The 20,309-nt window shown below is 35.3% G+C and overlaps 1 protein-coding gene across 1 annotated transcript in view; it reads right to left on the reverse strand.

The window, feature by feature from the left end:
• vav3b (vav 3 guanine nucleotide exchange factor b) overlaps positions 1 to 20,309 on the reverse strand; it is a 120,144-nt gene that overhangs the window by 26,810 nt on the left and 73,025 nt on the right. Inside the window, exons 20-24 of the mRNA XM_056474261.1 lie at positions 15,334 to 15,464; positions 12,024 to 12,089; positions 8,564 to 8,598; positions 8,323 to 8,439; positions 1,265 to 1,352 (exon numbers count right to left, since the gene is read on the reverse strand). Of these exons, the coding sequence (XP_056330236.1) occupies positions 1,265 to 1,352; positions 8,323 to 8,439; positions 8,564 to 8,598; positions 12,024 to 12,089; positions 15,334 to 15,464 (437 nt within the window). The remainder of the gene's footprint in view (positions 1 to 1,264; positions 1,353 to 8,322; positions 8,440 to 8,563; positions 8,599 to 12,023; positions 12,090 to 15,333; positions 15,465 to 20,309) is intronic.

Below are 20,309 nucleotides of genomic sequence, written 5' to 3' on the forward strand. Positions count from 1 at the left end.
GTATCTGAAGGACTCTGAGATCATAAGAAACAAAATTCTCTTAGCTCAAAAAACTCTTTGGAGTGAATGCCAGGCGTTACGTTTGGAGAAAACTAGGTGCTGCTCATCAGCAGGCTAATACCATCCCTAAAGTGAAGCATGTGGTGGCATGGTGCTGCTTTTCAGCAGCAGGAACTGGAAGACTAGTCAGGATAGAGGGAAAGATGAATTCAGCAATGTACAGAGACATCCTGAATGAAAACTTGCTTCAGAGTGCTCTTAACCTTCCAGCAGGACAATGACCCAAAGCACACCGCCAAAATATCAATGGAGTGGCTTCACAACAACTCGGTGAATGTCCTTGGCCTAACTAGAGCCAAGAGACAATGTATTTTTTCACATTGTCATTATGGGGTATTGTGTGTAGAATTTTGAGGAAATAAATGAAATTAATAAATTTTGGAATAAGGCTGTAACATAAACAAATGTGGAAAAAGTGAAGCGCCATGAAAACGTTCCACATGCACTGTAGTTTCCACAAAAATGAAAATCTGTCATTGTTTACTTTCCCTTCACATGATCCAAACCTGTTTGGAAAAACCAAGTTTTCAGCTTTCTTCAAAATATTTCCAATAGTGTTAGACAGAGTAAAGAAGCTCATAAAGGTCTGAAATCACTGGAGGGTGAGAAAATAATGAGTACATGTTCAGGTTTTGATGAAAAAACAGTATCCCCACAACACCATGTGGAAACAAGGGTGAGTTAAAGTTATTTAAAAACCAGCAAGAGTTTTATATATATAAAAAAAATATTCATAGATGTGTTTATTAGATATTTACCATGGTAATGCTATGCATGTTTGACATACCCTGAAGTAACATGAGTTGTTATAATTCAGTACTATAGCATACTGTATATCAAAGCATTACCATCCATGCTACTGCACCATCACAGCATTTTTTATAATATAAAACATTATCATTTTAAAAACAATTTATATAAAAACATTTAGACAAAAAAAAAACCACAAGAATGTTGGAGTAATATTGATGACTCTGAATTAATAGTTAGACCCATGTTATTAATTATGCTAATGAAATACAGAAATATGCAGATCAGCAAATGCTCTGGTTTTCTAAAAAAAAAAAGAAAAAAAAAGTAGCTTAGGTCTCTGCAGCACATCTGACACTGAAATATAACACCCTACATATGAATGCATATGGTTATGATAAATAGAGCAAATGGTGATAAACCCATTGCTTCTGTGCAACTCAAACCTACTTACTAACACATTCTTGAACGTCCTGCTTTCAGCAATGTAGAAGCAGCCCTCCTTAGTGAGGACCTTAAGGTGCTTCACATCATTGTTGTACCTGCAGATGGCAGAGAATCACTGTAACCATTTCATGATCATCAGTATTTCAGCTTGCACAATGTCAGTACTATCAAAAAAGTTGTGTTCTTGGGAATTTGCTAATAAGTCAAGTCAAGACAAAGCTGCTGCTCGACCAAATGGTTGACCGTGTTTTGACTGTTTAATGGTTTACACACAGGGTTATTGGTTTACAATTGATTAAAAAATAAAAATAAAAAAAATCAAATAAACATAATCCTGTTGCACTACTAGACTTGGTTTTGGTTTTATTGAAAAAGAAAAACAAGAAAACATGTTAAATGAGTATCTAAAATATTTTATGGCATACTTTAAAAAATAAAGATGATTTAGAATTCAAAAATGTCTTATTTTGATTGTTTTTAAATAAATGGTCTTACATGTCATATTTTCAGATTTTTTATATCCAGTACTTTTACCATAAACTGACATATCAACCATTTGGTAGAGGTTAAAATTTTATGTTTCGAAAATAAAATGCATTGAGTGTGTTAACTAGCGACATTAGGAGTTAATAAATGCAATCCAAACTTAATTTTTTTCTTGGTGGGGTTGTTAAAGGGTTAAAGAGCACATTAAAGGTATAGTTCACCCAGAAATTAAAGTTTACTCACTATTTACTCAACCTCAAGTGATTCCAAACCTTTTTGAATGTCTTGATTCTGTTGAACAAAAAGAAATAAAGCTGAAAAACGGTCCATAGCAGGGAAAATAAATACTACGGAAGTTTGTGGTATTAAAAAATGTCTTCTTTTGTGTTCAACAGTAGAAAGGGAGTAAAGCAGGTTTGGAACAAGTGAAAGGTGAGTAAATGATGATAAAATTTTCAGTTTTGAGGAACTGCATATTAAAGTTATTTAAAGGGATAGTTCAGCCCAAAAAGTATTGGTACTTTTTTATTTATATAATATAAAGTTAATGGCTACTGAAGCTTTGAGAGACAAAAAACATATACACTGATGATACACTGAGATCTTATAAAGCTAAATGTTCATCAAGTGTTAAGCAAAATATTTCTAGGACTTATTTATTCTGGATGCTACAAAAGATTAATAACACACTGTAAAGCCCAAAATGTTAAGGTAACTTAAACCTTTTTAGGACACCGACTACAACAAACCATTTAAGTTCATAAACAAATCCTAATGAGTACTGTGAACTTAATTCATTTGAGTAAATGAAGCAATCTGAGCACTGTAAAACCCAATAAATGAAGAGAACTCAAACCAACTGAGTACTGTAAAACCCAATAATTTAAGACAACTCTTTAGTTTGAGGAAACCAATTGCCAGAAACCATTTGAGTTACTAACCTATATGAGTACTGTGAACTTACTCCATTTAAGTTGAAGTAATGAGGTGTTTAATAAACTTCAACACTGAGTTCAAAATTCTTTTCAAATGAGTAGAATTAACTTTCATTAAATTTTGAGTTAACTACACTCATTTCATTTGATAAAGTTGACTGTTAGGTTTTACAGTGTACATCTATGTGTACCACTGGGAAGACTGACTTCATGGATTGTGTGTTTAAGCCCCTGTGTTGCTATTGTCTAGTATTGTCAGCATTGTGTTGGCATATGCCTTGTAAGACCTCAATCATGTAGGGTCAAGAGTCACTATATAACATTGTTTTGGATTTATGTGTCAGTCCCTCCAGAAAATCAGATTTTTTTGTGACTAAATAATTGATAATGTGGTGAGTTTTTGCAAAATTTTGCTGCATTTCTTTTGTTTTACTTTGAGAATGTACACAAATGTACACATCTTAATTCTTTATACATTTTTTGACCTCTGGAATCATTGATTTCTTTAATTTATATAAATGAAACACTGAGATAAACAGAGTAAAACCAGGATTTACCGCTAAAACTGCTGTATCATTTATGAAAATGAAACCAATGTATGAAAATAATGCAATCGTGTTGTTTGATGGCTATTTGAACATGTTGGTGGGCATGATGCAGAGTATGCTTGTTTACAGTACAGTATGTGTGCGTGTGTGTGTGTGTGTGCGCGCGCGCGGGCGCGTGTGTGTGTGTGTGTGCGTGTGTGTGTGTGTGTGAGAGAGAGAGAGAAAAAGAGAGAGAGAGCAACGCATATGACAACAGGATGCATATATACAATATGTAGTAGTTTAGTGTGTGATGCAACTCACATGGCCTAGTTCAAACAGGCTGATGTGCAATCATGTCACACGCCGGATGAGAAGTGTGTATTAACAACTTGAGGCTTTGCTCACAATCTATTTGCTAATAGTTTAATGGTATTGAATGTAAAACTAAGCAGATGGCATGCGGTGGCATAGTGGGAATTTCAACAGGCTCCCGGGGGTCTAAATGATGTGGTAAATTAGAAGCAAATTAAAAAGAAAAAAAAAAGAAAAAACTCCACAAAATGTTGCGACATTTGCTCGATCTTGCATTAAATTTAACAATCATGGAATTATGAAATCCTGGAGGATTTGATATGTTGTTTTGACTCTCAAAGTGTCAGTAGCCATTTACTTGTATTTCTTGAATCACCTAGGATGATGATATAGCTAAAAACCTTTCATATTTTACTGAAGACATTTTACTGAAGACTTTTCAAACTTTAAGACCCACACAAGCACTGATATATACTGAAATATTGCATACTAAAATAATAAGAACGGTCAATTTTAATCTTGTAGGGACTTTAATGCTTTTAACACCAATAATAAGAAATAAACTTGACCCTGGACAGCAAAGCCAGTCATAAATGTCCATTTTAAAGAAATTTAGATTTATACATCACCTGAAAGCTGAATAAATAAAATTTTCATTGGTATATGGTTTAAATTTGATTCTATGTAGGTCAAAAATTAACAGAAATTTGAATTACTTTATGATATAAATTTGAATATCGGAAATCAAAAAAAAAAAAAAATCATGAGAAATCATTTGATCACATTTAAAGGGCACCTTTGATGAAAATCATCTTTTGTAAGTTTGGACAGAACTGTGTGTAGGTATATTGTGTCCACGGTCATATTGGAGTGATAGAAACACAATAAGTCGCTTTTTTTAATTTCCTAACATTACAATAGGATCCAAATCCCTCCTATTTTGAGGTTGACTGCAACTTGACGAGTGCGGTTTCCCCACCCACCGAATTGATTGACAGCCGCATATTAACATGTCTCTGTAGTAATGCGTGTAATCAAATCAACAAGACAGGACATACGCAAAGCAACCAGGATTAAAAGATCTGTTCAGCTCTCTGTGATCATCAATCTTCATCAAATGTGATCAAGAATGAGTTTTACAGGTTTAACACGTTAAAACAGTGCATGTTTGTAATGAAGATAGTAAAAATACTATGTAATTGATCACCCCAGCCACATTGCGTCAATACAATTATGAAACAAGATGCTTCAATCCCGGTTTGTGGACTCAAATCAGGTTTATTTTCTACATTAACATAACGATGTCCATACAAAAGTAGATATTTACATGTACCCTGTCACATTTGCCATGCAAAAACTAACGTGTGCGTATACGCGAGCGAACTTTATAACGACATTGTGTGTGACTCATCGCTTCAGAAAGCCTGGAATTAACTCCACAACAAATATATCAAATAACTGTTGTGAAAGTTCTAACTGTAGTAAGGGAGATCTACTTCATTCTTGTCTGCACTGAGCTGTTTGTCTACGTGAGGCTATGGCTGTGACACGCACGTGGGAACGGTGGGAAGGGAGAACCAGCTCATTATGATTAAAACAACAGGCAACAAAAACAGCTACAATGTTAAAACAGCTCACATTTCCCAGATTTAAAAAGGTAAAATAAATAATCTGATGGGTATTTTAAGCTGAAACTTTATAGACACATTCTGGAGACACAAAAGATTTATACTAAATTTTGAAAAATAGTTAAAATTAAGTTCTTAGTAATGCCTTTTACTAAGCCAAATTAAGTTTTGATATATTAGGAATTTAAAATTTATCAAATGTCTCAATTAAAGATGATCAATACTTAGTAAACTAATGATTGTTGGCATAAACTAAACTAAAAACTGATTCACGGTTCGGTTCGGTTACGATTATCATGCCATCGATTCGGTTCAATTCGATATCTCGGTGCATCGACGATGCTTTCCATACATAATTCGATTTTTTCTTCACAACACAAGAAAAAAAATTGTATTAAAATTAGTGCTGTCAATCGATAAAAAAAAAAAAACTAATTAATGACACCTTTTTAAATTAATTGCGATTAATCATGATTAATCACATTTAAAAGACCGAAACTTGTAATTTTGGCTATTCAAATGTAAAATTAATGTAAACGCAAGAGAAAAACTATTTAAATTCAAAATATAATTGTTTATTAGAATTTTTGTTTAACTTGTAACACAGATTTCTTCATGTAAACAACATACCCATAATAAACCAGCAAGATCCTGGCTTGACAGCCATATTTATTGCAGAAATAAAAACACAGGCATGTTAATGTCATTTGAATTTCAAAACAATCAATGCCAATAAAGAAAAAAATTATTTCCAAGTTGAATTCTAAATGGACTGCAAAAAAATGCCAAAATACAGGCATTGCAAATATGGAAAATAGAAAATTATAATAACAATAAAGAATTGATTACAAAACAATTGTACTTATTGTAAAGGTGTATTGCTGTGAGTTGAGAACATTAATTATAAAGTAGAAACAATTTTGCTTAGTCCTCCTTTACATTCAGCCAGTTGCTAAAACAATCCAGTCTGTTGACATTATTCGGGGGACAATGTGGACCTTTTCTTTTGAATGCAAGTGCAACGCAATCTCATGGCAATTCATAATGTTTTGATTTAGTGGCTATGGACAACGACGTTTAGGTATGGCAGGCTTGTTGCTAAGAAACATGCGCGTGCACATACAGACACAGACACACACACACAATGCACGCAGGACAGGGCAGCCGGGGGGACTCCCTTCAGATTAAACATGCATGATCGCATTCATCAAATTTGCCTAAACTAAGCGTTCTAAGTATGGCTGTATTTCACAAGGATTCTGACACAACAACGCGAAGCAGACGCTTTACAAAAGTTGCGTTTAAGGGGGAAACACGTCAAACTTAATGAAACATTGGAGGTCGCATGCTGAAAGGCAGAGGAATGCTCGCGACTACATCTGGCACTTTCTGAGTACATTTACATGGGCACCAATACTCCGATTTTAATATGATTAAGATAAAACTCCTATTAAGAGTCTACCATGTAAGCAGCGATTTTTGATTACATTAAAGGACCACTGAGCCACGAAATGCAGAGGTTTTTCCTTGGTCTTATCCATATTTCTTTGCATGTTGAATACACGTCGGCCACAACAGGAAATTAAAAAAAAAAACTGCAACTGCGTTAATTGCATTTTTTTTTTAACACGTTAAATATTTCAAATTAATCGCCTGCGTTAACGCACTCATTTTGACAGCATTAATTAAAAATCTATAAATATATTTATATTTATATATTATTTGTAATACAAATTTTTCCTTTAATACAAGCAGTCAGATATATGAACTGCACCTTTAACTTGACCAGCTCAAAAAAAAAGCACTCTTTTTGAATGTTTCAGACAAAACTCCAACATATACACAGAACAACATGAGCATTTATAGCAAATAAACTAATGTACATATTATACTGCTTGCTTTTAAAGCTCTGTCAAGCGAGTTCTTACACTTGGTCATTGTCTTCGCCCGCTCAATAAAAAGGGCTGCGTTGGCTTTAAAAATGAAAGTGCTGTTCACCGATGAGTGACGCGGGAAGAACAGCCGCGGTTACAGTCTATGGGCATAATGCACGCTTATCACAGGTAATCCGTAATAGACACAGTGAAGAAAACACGCACCACAGGCACGCTTGTGTCTGGATCCACAAGTATGGTTTTAACAGTCGGGAGGAGCGGAAAAATGACCTCACAAACACCCCAGCAGGTCAAATGTCCAAAGTGTGTGTGTGTGTGAGAGAGAGAGAGAGTTTTACAGCATTTCTCCCTATAGTGAAATAGCGGCTCGTACTGTACCATTCCTCAGTGTCAGTGAAAGACTTTCCAGCAAACTCACAAGCTTTTTTAGTAGGAGCATTTATTTACTCGCCTCGTTCGCCATAGTATTCTCCTGCGACATCACGCATAGGAGATGAATGATGTCAGTACATAATAACCGGTTATCATTGTTGCTGAACCGATATGGAATTGTCCCCATCTGCATCGCGATGCACCGTAGAAACAATTAATTTTGACACCCCTACATAAATGTATTTTTGGCTTTACCCACAAACATACAGTACCTGTGATTCTGTGATTCAGGGTCACAAATGGGTTAATTAAAGGCTTGAGTTCATAAATAATGAAAATAAATTTTTGAGTGAACTATACCTTCAATACTTGATCAAAGAGATATACAAGCAAGAGATGATCTAATACCCAGTGGTAGGTTTTTCCATAACCTTGAGACAGCTATAGAAAAACCAGTTCCTTTTAAACTGAGTGTGACATGAGCCTGTTGTGGACAGAACTGCCCATAACATAAGGCTGTGGAACAGTGCTGTCAGTCTCTGACCGCAGGTCAACACACCCAGAGGACCTAAAGCCCCTCATTAAATGCTAAAATGTTTTGACAGAAACCTGGTGACTGGTTTGAGCATGAGACACGCAACTATAAAACATTCTGAGGTAATAACACCCGCACCGAGCGTGTAGTGTGATAACTCGCTGACCATGACCATAATACACATTGAGCCGTATGCAAATACCATCATGCATAATGCATTGAGTTGCATGGAGGGAAATGAACGAAGAAAGCTTAACTTTGCATGCAAAAGGACTGTCGTTCAAGGACCCCACCGACCATCCGTCACGCCAGCTTTGTGTGCAATAAAAATGCTTGCTCAAATATATGAAGTGGGATAATAGGTAGACGCACTTGATGCTGATGGCGTACTCTCTGCTCTCGCGGCTCCGGTATCGCACCAGGTATGTGCTGTTCTCTCTCTCCATGAGCTCAGACTCTGCGTGATGCCTCTCCATGGGGCCTGCGAACCTGCTCACACACACCGACATGCATGTGGTTACTAGCAGAACTAAAAAGACTCAGCGCATGTAGTCATGCAGGTTGTTTTACGTGTCGTATGGATATGGGAGCCTGGTAAATACTGACTGCTTACCAGGGTTGGGAGGAATAGTCGACTGTTCTGGGCACCTAAGAATGAGAAATACACAGTGTGTTACAAATTTGAGTTTTTTTGAGATTTTTTAATACCATAAAGTACATTAGGATGTGTCCGGTTTAATTTATGCAGTTTTATTTTTGCAATAATTTACACATGACACACTGAAATGTAAATCGTTCAGGCATACTCTAGTTAATGCACAACATGATGAACAATATTTTACCCATATTTTGACATGTTATGTGTAAGATTAAATAGACACTTTAGTTTCATTTAAAATGATTTCAATGTTTATAAATCCAATTCTGTAAAACAACAAAATGGGACTCTCTTTGACCCTTATGCAAAAACATAGTTCAATTATTCATAATCGTTATGAACAATTGTAATTTTGAATCGGATAGATTGAACAATATATAAAATGCTGTATAGTGTAGTACAACCAAACACATACAGTATTTATAGGCAAAACATGCTTGGTCTGAATACTTGAGTCTGATTGGCTAGAAGGTTTGGATTAAAACATCATAATACAGAGGTAGTTCAGTGCAGTAATAACATTGAACGGTCAATTTAGATTTTGCAGGGACTTTAATGCTTGTAACACCTACAATAAGCAATAAACATGACAGCAAAGCCCGTCGTACTGTAGGCCCGATCCCAATTATATTTTTGTACCCCTTCCCCTTGGCACTTTAAACAGAGTGTGAAGAGGAAGGGCTTAAAAATATACCCCTAAGAAATGGGACAGCACTACAGCACCTGCACACGTCATCATATGTCATCGCAAGCTCTTGCTTCATATGAGATTAATGGTCATGACTGCTGGAGTTATTCCTGTTGCTTTATTTTTTTGGTATCTCTCTTCAAGAAATCACTGAAGGCATATATTATGTTATCATAATGATATAATGCGGCAATATGGTCATAACTGTACTGTGCATTTACACCGTGGCCATATTCATCTATGTAAACACACCAAAAACAACATTACCATTATAGCAGACACTGTAAAAAGCTCATTCCCAGCCACTAGACTTTTCTGACAGGGTATTCGAGTGTCGAGTGACAGTATGTTGTGGAACAGCTATACAGGAGTTACTATTATGGATTATACTGTAGATAGCGAAATTTAGCGCTTTTTATTTTAGTTGTTGTTTTTTTTTTAAGCATGCCAGTAAAACACGAACGGTGTCATGAATGTATTAAAATATATGCTTGTTTGTTGTAAAAAATTGTAATAATAACAAAAAAAAAATACTAATGTGTGCATCTCCTTACTTTCGGGTGCAGCTATGCTGCCGTTGTGGCTGGTGTATTCTGGGAAATTTTCTTACCCCTTGGTTTCGAGTGTGGTCCTGAAAAATCTCTGTTAGAAGGGTTATCTACCACTTCCCCTTAGCCCTAAGCTTTCAAGCTAAAAAGAATTGGGACACTCCTATACCCCTAAGTGTCTATTTTTACAAATTTACATTTAGGCATCATCTGAGAGCTGAATAAATAAACTCAAATTTGATTATATATAGAACAAAAATGTACTGAAATGTAAATTATTTTATAACATAAATTAAAACAATTTAAATATCAGGAATCGGAGGGTGCAAAAAAAAGTCTAAATAGTGATAAAATTACATTTAAAGTTGACAAAATTAAGCTTATTAGTAATTCCTTCTAGTAAGCCAAAATTAGTTCACTGCAATAATTGTGCAGCACATATACATGTAAAAGCACAGGAACATGCTGCCCTGAAACTTATTTCAATAAATTAACTTTAAAATGCTACAGTATATTTCTCAATAAACCCTTTTCAAATTTCTGGGTCTCTTAGAAGCGCAAGGCGTCATAGTTGGGTAAACCTAGAGTGCAGTGAATGGGAGGGTACAACAAATCATTTTTTACAATCCTATTTGATGGAATAATAAAAGAAAAACTCCACAATGGTGTTATCAAGACTTTCAGAAAAAGGAAAGAAATTTTGTGAGACTGATGATGGCAGCCAGAGGAGAGAATAACGTCAAATTTTCTCTCAGCCCCATAGACACTGCATTAGAAACACCTCACATAAGCGGTAATTTGTTTTTGTAATTTGACTCAAAGATGATAAAAATACATACAAAAATGCATATAAATGTTGATATGATGTAAAAAAACATCTAAATATTGAAAACAATCAAGCATTTAACATTATGATGACTGTTAAACGCATCATAACACTCTTGTGAAAAGGGTCCATAACGAGGAAACATCCTTCAAATAAATGTTTTACTTAATTAATTGAAATAGATGTGATTACCAGACTTAAATTGGACAGAATGGTTGATCTAACTGACCAAAATACCTGTAATATTAAAAATAATAACAAAAACAAAAGTCTTCATCCTTAACAGCCATCAACTTGTCATTGCTGACAAATCACCATTGTATAAGCAGCATAATTCGTGGTTTGCTATGCATTAAACAATTGTATTTGTATGTTTGTCAACAAAAATAGAAATACACATTACTTGACAAAAGTCTTGTTGCCTATCAAAGTTTTAGGAACAACAAATAATAACTTCTAGTTGATCATTTGGTATCGGAAATGGCTCATATGAAAGGCAAAGGCTTCTAGATTATGCTTTTTTTTACCAAACTAAAATATGCTCATGCCTTGATTTTTAATTACTTAATTAGACTGACTTTGCTTAGACAAAAGTCTTGTCACTTAAGAGAAATAATGTACAGTGTAGAATATAAAATCAAGGTGCAGTGGAAACAGAATTAATATTGTGTATGACTCCCATGAGCTTGGAGGACTGCATCCATACATCTGTACAATGACTCAAATAACTTCTTTGTTTTCAGGAACTTTGATGTGGAGGCTGAAGCATAAGAAGGAGCGCTATCCTGCTGAAAAATCTGCCCTCTCCTGTGGTTTGTAATGTAATGGGCAGCACACGTCTTGATACCTCAGGCTGTTGATGTTGCCATCCACTCTACAGATCTCTCGCACGCCCCTATACTGAATGTAACCCCAAACCATGATTTTTCCTTCACCAAACTTGACTGATATCTCTAAAAATCTTGGGTCCATGAGGGTTTCAATAGGTCCTCTCCACTTTTCCAAATGATCAACTAGAAGTCAAGTTATTATTTGTTGCTCTTACAACTGAGATTGACGACAAGACTTTTGTCAGGTAGTGTATGTATAATTTACAAAATTATTACATTATTTAGAAATACATTTCTAATTATGTGTAATTATTTACTATTATTTCTATATAACACTATCATACTACAACACAACTAAATACATACTATTATAACCACAAACCTTTAAAAGAATTAATTAGTCTTCATATTGTCACTTTTGATCAGTTTAATTCTAATTCAAGTATTCATTTTCTTCGCACATCACAAAGAAAAACAAATCAAAGCTGTTGTTAAAATGATTATGCAAGTCATACATACTTACACATGGGCAGGGCTTGACGGCATCACTTGGAAAGAAGCCGGTCTCTTGCGTCGTCAGGATTTTGCCCTGCCAGAACGTGTGGCTGTTAATTGCATTATATTTGCCTCGAGGCGATGCTCCCTCCTCCCAATTTGCTTTAATAAATCTAAGACAATTAGCTCGCAACAAGCAGTGAATCTCATTTAGAGCCACAGTTAATTACTGTTCAGGCTCTACCCACGGTTCAACTCCGTTACGCATCAGAACCAAAGCATCATCTAATGCTGAATAATCATACAAGCTTTCCACGGCAGAACCTCGTGAATCACGACACTCACCAATAAGGCATTGTTTGATATTGCTGCTCTGAGCACATTTGGATTTATGAATAACATTAGAGCTGCGTTTCGTATTATATCCGCACGCGATAGATTGTATTGAGCAATCGCAGGCCGGATGCCAGTTTTAAAACAGGCTAATTTCTTGCATGGCTTCAGCCGCAATTAGCTGCACATTTCTGGATAAAAACAGACAATTCCCTCCTGAAACAACAGCTGGGAGGTTATAATGCGCCGTAAATGTGAGGGAACCAGATGCCAGAACTTTAGCAGCCTATGATCGATCGGCTGATGCTTTGACTGAAAGCGTAATGAGCCATCTATACAGCAATATATATTTATATATATATTCTTTTCCAGCTCCCTTTTAAAATCATCTTTAACAAGTATGAAATGAATCTCAGAAAAAAATGCACCTCCGCCACAAATTAGATTGGAGCCTCAAACTGGAACTGTATTCATGATTTATTCGACTTAATAATGTTTTGAAAGCCCTTTATATTTGTTACGCCGCAGATGAGCGTATGATAAAGATTAAACTTATTACCCCATTAGAGTAAACAGTTGGCAGCCTAAAGGATCAAATTAAATTACAGTGATCGATTGCACTGTTCTGGCAACGGGACAGAGATAATTGTCTTCCAGTAACATGGGAGATGGATGCTTAGTGCTCTGTAATCCCATTCTTCGGTGTCATGGGACCTTGAAGATTTAGTAGCCTTATTAAGAGTTAAGTGTCGTTTTGCACAAGATAAAATAAACCAGTGATCTGCATTATCATTCAACGGTGGCTCTTCTCGCTCGCCCCGTTGACCCGAAGAACCACAGCTGACACGCACGTCTCGCCGCTGCCTGTCGCAGTCTGTTGGCTCGCTGAATCTCTTGGCATCCATTTTTGAGCTGTACAGGTTTTTTTTAAACCTCGGTGTGTGCTATCAGGCAGAAATGGCCCAGCATAAAGCATGGGAAATCTCGCTAAGTGTCTATTCCCCGCCGAGCTGTTTGAGACGCGTCGGCCAGATTGGAGGAACACCAGGAGGAAGATGAGGTTTTAGTGCCACCATAAACCATGGAGAAAAAGAGCCACACAGCCTGGCATGAGCCAGAAATAAATAACATGGGAGCAGTCTGTGACAATAAGCTTGAGACAAAACTGCTATGCTGAAACATGCCTGAACAAAGACTCGGCAGTCACTATTGCTGATGGCTCATTTAGGTATCAGCAGAGTATATAAGACAACTATATGGGAGAGGGATTTATAGTTACTATACACTCACCGGCCACTTTATTAGGTACACCTGTCCAACTGCTTGTTAATGCAAATTTTTAATCAGCCAATTACATGGCAGCAACTCAATGCATTTAGGTATGCAGACATGGTCACGACAATCTGCTGCAGTTCAAACTGAGCATCATAATAGGGAAGAAAGGTGATTTAAGTGACTTTGAATGTGGCATTTTCGCTTATGCCAAACTGGCTGAATTTCAGAAACTACTGATCTACTTGGATTTTCAGACACAACCATATCTAGGGTGTACAGAGAATGGTCAGAAAACAAGGAAATATCCAGTGAGTGGCAGTTCTGTGAGCGCAAATGCCTTGTTGATAGCAGAGGTCAAAGGAGAATAGCCAGACTGGTTCGAGCTGATAGAAAGGCAACAGTAACTCAAATAACCACTTGTTACAACCGAGGTATGCAGAAGAGCACACAACATGTCCAACCTGGAGGCAGATGGGCTACAGCAGCAGAAGACCACACCGGGTGCCACTCCTGTCAGCTAAGAACAGGAAACTGAGGCTACAATTTGCACAGGCTCACCAAAATTGGACAATAGAAGATTGGAAAAACGTTGCCTGGTCTGATGAGTCTCGATTTCTGCTGTGACATTCGATTGGTAGGGTCAGAATTTGGCATCAACAACATGAAATTATAGATCCATCCTGCTTTGCATCAACAGTTTAGGCTGCTGGTGGTGTAATGGTTTGCAGAATATTTTCTTGGCACACTTTTGGCCCATTAGTACCAATTGAGCAGTGTCAACGCCACAGCCTACCTAAGTATTGTTGCTGATCCATCCCTTTATGACCACAGTGTACCAATCTTCTGATGGCTACTTCCAGCAGGATAACGCACCATGTCATAAAGCGCGAATCATCTCAGACTGGTTTCTCGAAAGTGACAATGAATTCACTGTACTCAAATGGCCTCCACAGTCAACAGAACTCAATCCAATAGAGCACCTTTGGGATGTGGTGAAACAAGAGATTTGCATCATGAATGTGCAGCCGACAAATCTGCAGCAACTATGTGATGCTATCATGTCAATATGGACCAAAATCTCTGAGGAATATTTCCAGTACCCTGTTGAATCTATCCCAGGAAGGATTAAGTCAGTTCTGAAGGCAAAAGGGGGTCCAACCTGGAACTAGTAGGTGTACCTAATAAAGTGGCCGGTAAGTGTATATGCTTAAAGTTTATAAACTGGAATACAGATTATTTGTTTGTATTTACAGTGATATACATACATAATGACACTTATATACTAATGTATATACGCATTTTGAACTTACAAACAGTTAAATCGTTTATTTATTTACTTTTTTATGCTTTGTCACATAATGAATGGGCATGAATACTTGCATATATAAAGTATTTATATTTTATTTTGTTGGAAATAAATTATTTTTACTATATTAATCAAATATTATAATATTTACAATATATTAGTGCAGTGATTCTTAATATATTAATTAATAATTTGCTAATTTGTAAAGTTTACACAATGAAAAGAATAACAGACATACATCCCAATAGTTATAGAAAAAGTGGTGACTGCATTTGTAATTTGGCTATATGTGGTTTGGTTATATGTACCATTTTTGCTTATAGTGCTGTTGTGCTCAATCTTCAGAGATCCACGGCACAATAAAAAACACTTTTCAGCTATTACTGTAGGTATTCAAATACTGCTGTATACTAGTGAGTCTGACCTGCCACCAGGAGCTGTGAGGATCGGCATAGACGACCTCTATGACATCACCAATCTGAGCATTCAATGTTGGTCCGCCCTGAGGACTGGGAACCCCAAAATAATCTCTGATGACCAGCATTTTTGGTAAACCTGCAAAAACAATATCTATATCAACATCAGCACTAAAACTGGTCATATGTTACACTGATTTATCAGAGTTTACCTATGTTGCTACAAAAACAATATCTGATACTAGACATGGCATGATAACCACTTTTTAAGGTTTATTACAGTTTGGAAAATGGTCAGCCCACGATTCATTTTTTTAGATGTTTCCTGAATCGTGGGCTGACCAGTAGCTTTTGAAGTGAATGGTCTTTTTCTGCTCCTAAGGTATATGTGTGTTTTTTTATTGTGTGTGTTTTTGTTGTTTTGTTATTTTGTTTCGTTTTTTAGGGCAACAGTCTCTCCAGCAGAAAAAGACCATTCACTTCAAAAGCTACTGGTCAGCCCACGATTCAGGAAACATCTAAAAAACAAATTGCTTATGCTCCAACACCAACAGTTATTATTTAGCCTCAGATGTTTACTGTTCCAAAATATTTTAAATGTTTTTTTTTATAAAATATATTGTGTTCAATGATAAAATGTTGTTTTACACCCAGACATTTAAAAAATATATATTTTACCCAAGGTTATCATACTGTCAAAATCTTATACTGGCCCATGCCCATCTGATACTCTATACTCAATACTATACTCTGCTGTTTGACATTATGCAGCACCAGAAAATAGTCCCCAGAACCAAAGCCTACATTTGAACCAGCTGTTAGCATCTGTGTAAAGACATTCTGTCTGCCGCAGTCATGGAACAACATCAATCATCAATCATCTGTTTGATATAATAATACTGGAACGAGAGTATTGTTCCTATCCAAAACAGCAACTTTTCATTTCCTGTTGGTCTAAGTACATGATGTAACTACAGAAAGGTCAAGCTTTTATTAGGAAAATTTTTTAAACTTTTTTGAATTTTTGTAGAAGATGCTAATGGTCTAATACGATTCAATTATCTATGCTAAGCTAAGCTAAACGTGCTACTGCCAAACCTGGAGATGAGCTGACTAGATTCAAAAATTGTAAAATTAGCATATTTTCAAAAAAGTTGAGTGTTGCTTTAGTAAACTGACTTTGAATATCATTAGTATTATTATTATTATTATTATTATTATTATTATTATTATTATTAATGACAGTGAGTGTGTATAATGAGTGTGTATGGGTGTTTCCCAGTACTGAGTTGCGCTGCGTAAAACATATGCTGGAGTAGTTAGCGGTTCATTCTGCTGTGGCAACCTCTGAAATAGAGACTAAGCTGAAGGAAAATTAATGAATGAATAATAATTATAATATTAATAATAAAAATTAGAACAATTAATTTCTAGTGTCATACTGTAAACAGCATGTTAATAGGCTTGCAAACATATTTAAAGTAAATAATAATCAATGAAAAACAATAAAATATATAGAATAAAATATCATTTGCATTTTTTTAATTTATAAAAATAATAATGTAAATATTATTTGCTTGCATGAACATTTTTCCCCAAGAAAAAAGAATCCAAGGAAAAAAAACATCTCCCAAACAAAAAGCAAGAAATTGTTTACTCATATGCTTATGATACAGTGAATAATGGCCCCTTAGTGGCCTCCTATAAAGAGTTTATAGAAATTAGTTTCACATCAAGCCACTGATTTTGCTCCAGTACAGCACAGTGGGTGGCACTTTTCTAAGCAAAGCAAATGTTCACTTTTTTCCCCTGAACAAAACACAAATAAAGTGATGCAGGGCAGCAATTGCTGCTCCCACAACCCCATCCACTAAACCAGAGGAAGACTAACCAGTGACAGAGAAGGAGATCCTCTGAGGCTGTTTTTGACTCTAGAGTCTCTACGGTGGTTAATAAGGCTGGTCAACAGAATACACTTCCCTTGAGCCCTTCTCTAGGCCAAGGGTTTCTCCAAGCATAAAACAGCTCTTTAGTATCCAGTCTATAAACGTGTTGTTTTTAATACCGCCAGGTGCCGGGCTTTAAAAGCAGACTGTAAAAAACGGTTGTTTTACAAGTACTGGAGAGGTTTATAGAGATCTATGCCACCCGACTGAGCTGAACTCTTTTTTGTGTTATTTAACTAAGGTTCTTTCCTTTGCATTAATATTTAAAACATTGTTATGAGATTATTATGCCTTTTTAACATAATTAGTAGTTCAATTAAAAGAACAATTCACTTAGAAAAAATGGCTGTTAATTTCACCCTCAGGCCATAAAAGAGGTAGGTGACTTTTTTCCTCACATTAAGGGAAGAGCTAAAACCTGGTCCTTGATGATTCATATAATGCTAGTCAGTGGTTACCATGTAAATATGGTAAAACATTATAGTTATTTTCTTCAACTGCAGGTCTTTTAATACTAGAAATAGATTTCGCAACCCCTAATGTATGTTGGTTATTGGCAGTGTTCATTTATAGTTAAGTGCATTTATGTGCACATATTGTCACCTTAGAATTATAGGGTTCTATCTGACATTTTTGTCAAAATTGAGTTATTCTTATTCTTATTAAATGACAACTTATTTACATTGATTACATTATGTGATTTGTTTTTTGTAAGTTGTTTACATTTCAAGACTTTATTTTTAAAAAAATGGTTTATTTACAAAGTGGAAAACTAGCTTGGCTCTATAAGGTTTTTTTCTGTGAGCCAATGAGCATTTTCAATGCACGCACGAGGATCAATCACAAGGACCAATCAGGATCAGCTTTCTTTGTCATTTCGCCGGACTGCTCCATTGACAGCGGGAAAGACAAAAATCACACAAAATGAGAGTCGGCTAAATAATACCGCACCACACAATATTGAGCACTTTTTTAAATTGAGATTAAATGTTCAATTTTACATTGTTGAAAATGAAAAGAACATAAAAAAATGTAGGAATATGTAGTGATATATTTTTATTTGTGTTTGTATGGTAACTAAAAAAATTTTCATTGTTTATTAAACTCATTTGCTCATTGTCTTTTCTTTTAAAGTCTTTAAATTTAATATTAAGCCTTGAAGGGCAAATATTGAATTTAATTCATGGGTCATATTCAATAGTTCATATAAAGTATAAAATGCAATAAATATTAACATATTAATTAGATAAAATTAATATCTACACTGACAAAATATTTAGCACAGCCTTGTATGCTTAATTTCAACAAGAAAAAATATTCATCCTAAAACATTAAATGTTATAGAAAGCAAAAACTTAACTTTCTCAAGCATCAACATATTGTTACAACACCCAAATACATATTTTTGATTGTATTTCTTGAAAAGTAATGCTTCAATGAATGATCTGCCAGATAGAACCTTATAATTCCAAGCTGAAAATGACTTTCTAGAATTAGAAGGTCCTATCTGCATTTACCATGTTTTTTTTTTCTTCTCCAATTTGCAAATGTAAAAGAACTTTAATAATTAGCATTTAGAGTACATTTAGGGTCTCTGTCATGTTAATGTATGAAAGAGAACTGTCACACATATTGTTTGCTTTTTGGAATGCAAAAACTGAAGCTCAAGATCTCAAAATCATTTAGAACGCAGATAAAACCTTATCATTCCAAGGTGATAATATGCAAATAATACCATTTGGAGGTTTGTCGATGGTAATAATAAAAAACAAAATAAAAAAAATCTAACAAAAAAACTGAAAATTCAATAATATAACAGTAATATGTGTTTTGTATTGCCAACAAAACGACCATTACTCCAAACATGGGAATAAATTGTCAGATTTTGTTTGTAGATTATCAAAACAAAGCATTTATTTCAGTGGATTAATTTGCATGGAAAAAAAAAAAAAAAACAATGTCATTCATTTATTTTCTTTTCTAGTCTCTTTATTAATCTGGGGTCGCCACAGCGGAATGAACTGCCAACTTATCCAGCATATGTTTTACGCTGTGGATGCCCTGCCAGCAGCAACCCATCATTGGGAAACACCCATACACTCCCATTCACACACACATACACTATGGACAATTTAGCTTACCCAATTCACCTATAGCGCATGTGTTTGGACTGTGGGGAAAAACCGGAGCACCCGGAGGAAACCCACGCGAACATGGGGAGAACATCCAAACTCCACACAGAAATGCCAACTTACCCAGCCGAGGATCGAACCAGCGACCTTCTTGCTGTGAGGCGACAGCGGTACCCACTGTGCCGATTACACAAGGACTTTAAAGATAGGACTCTTTGATAAACAATTAGAAAACATTAATTACTAGACATTTTTTGAAACATTGTGTTTTTACTCTCACTTTTAACCATTTACTGTGACCATCTTGAATAAAATTACATTTATTAATATTATTTCATATATTTCAAAAAAGTTAGCCATCATATAACTATAATATTATTAAATATAATAAACTAACTAAATAGATAAATAAACAATAATTAAATGATACAATATGATTTGGGAATTAAATGATGGCAAAGTAATATTAATGTAAAATTTTAAACAATCTAAATATCAATTAGTTTCTATATATTAACTGTGCACAAAATTACATTTCCTGCAATGTTTCTGAACTCATCCACGTCTTTTTGGGTTTGTTAGCTTCATTGTTTGTATAAAATGTCATGATTGTCATTTTTATTTATCATGTAGCCTTACAGCTTCTTTTCAGAACTTGTGATTTTTTTCAAACAGAAATAACTTAATATTATTTGTCTAGCACTTACTGTACAGTGCACCCATAAATAAACAAAATGGTATGTTTCTTTCTGTACTTCTATATATATACTGTACTACACATACTGTGTTTTAGCTGAGGTGTTCTGAATCATAAATAATAAGATGGCAGCAGCAATAACTAAGTTCTAATGTGGCCACTAGTGACTGTGGGCCAGCGCAGAGGAGGAGTTTTCCTGTGGTTACAGT

This window comes from Danio aesculapii, chromosome 2 (assembly GCF_903798145.1).
Source record: "Danio aesculapii chromosome 2, fDanAes4.1, whole genome shotgun sequence".
NCBI lineage: Eukaryota > Metazoa > Chordata > Actinopteri > Cypriniformes > Danionidae > Danio > Danio aesculapii.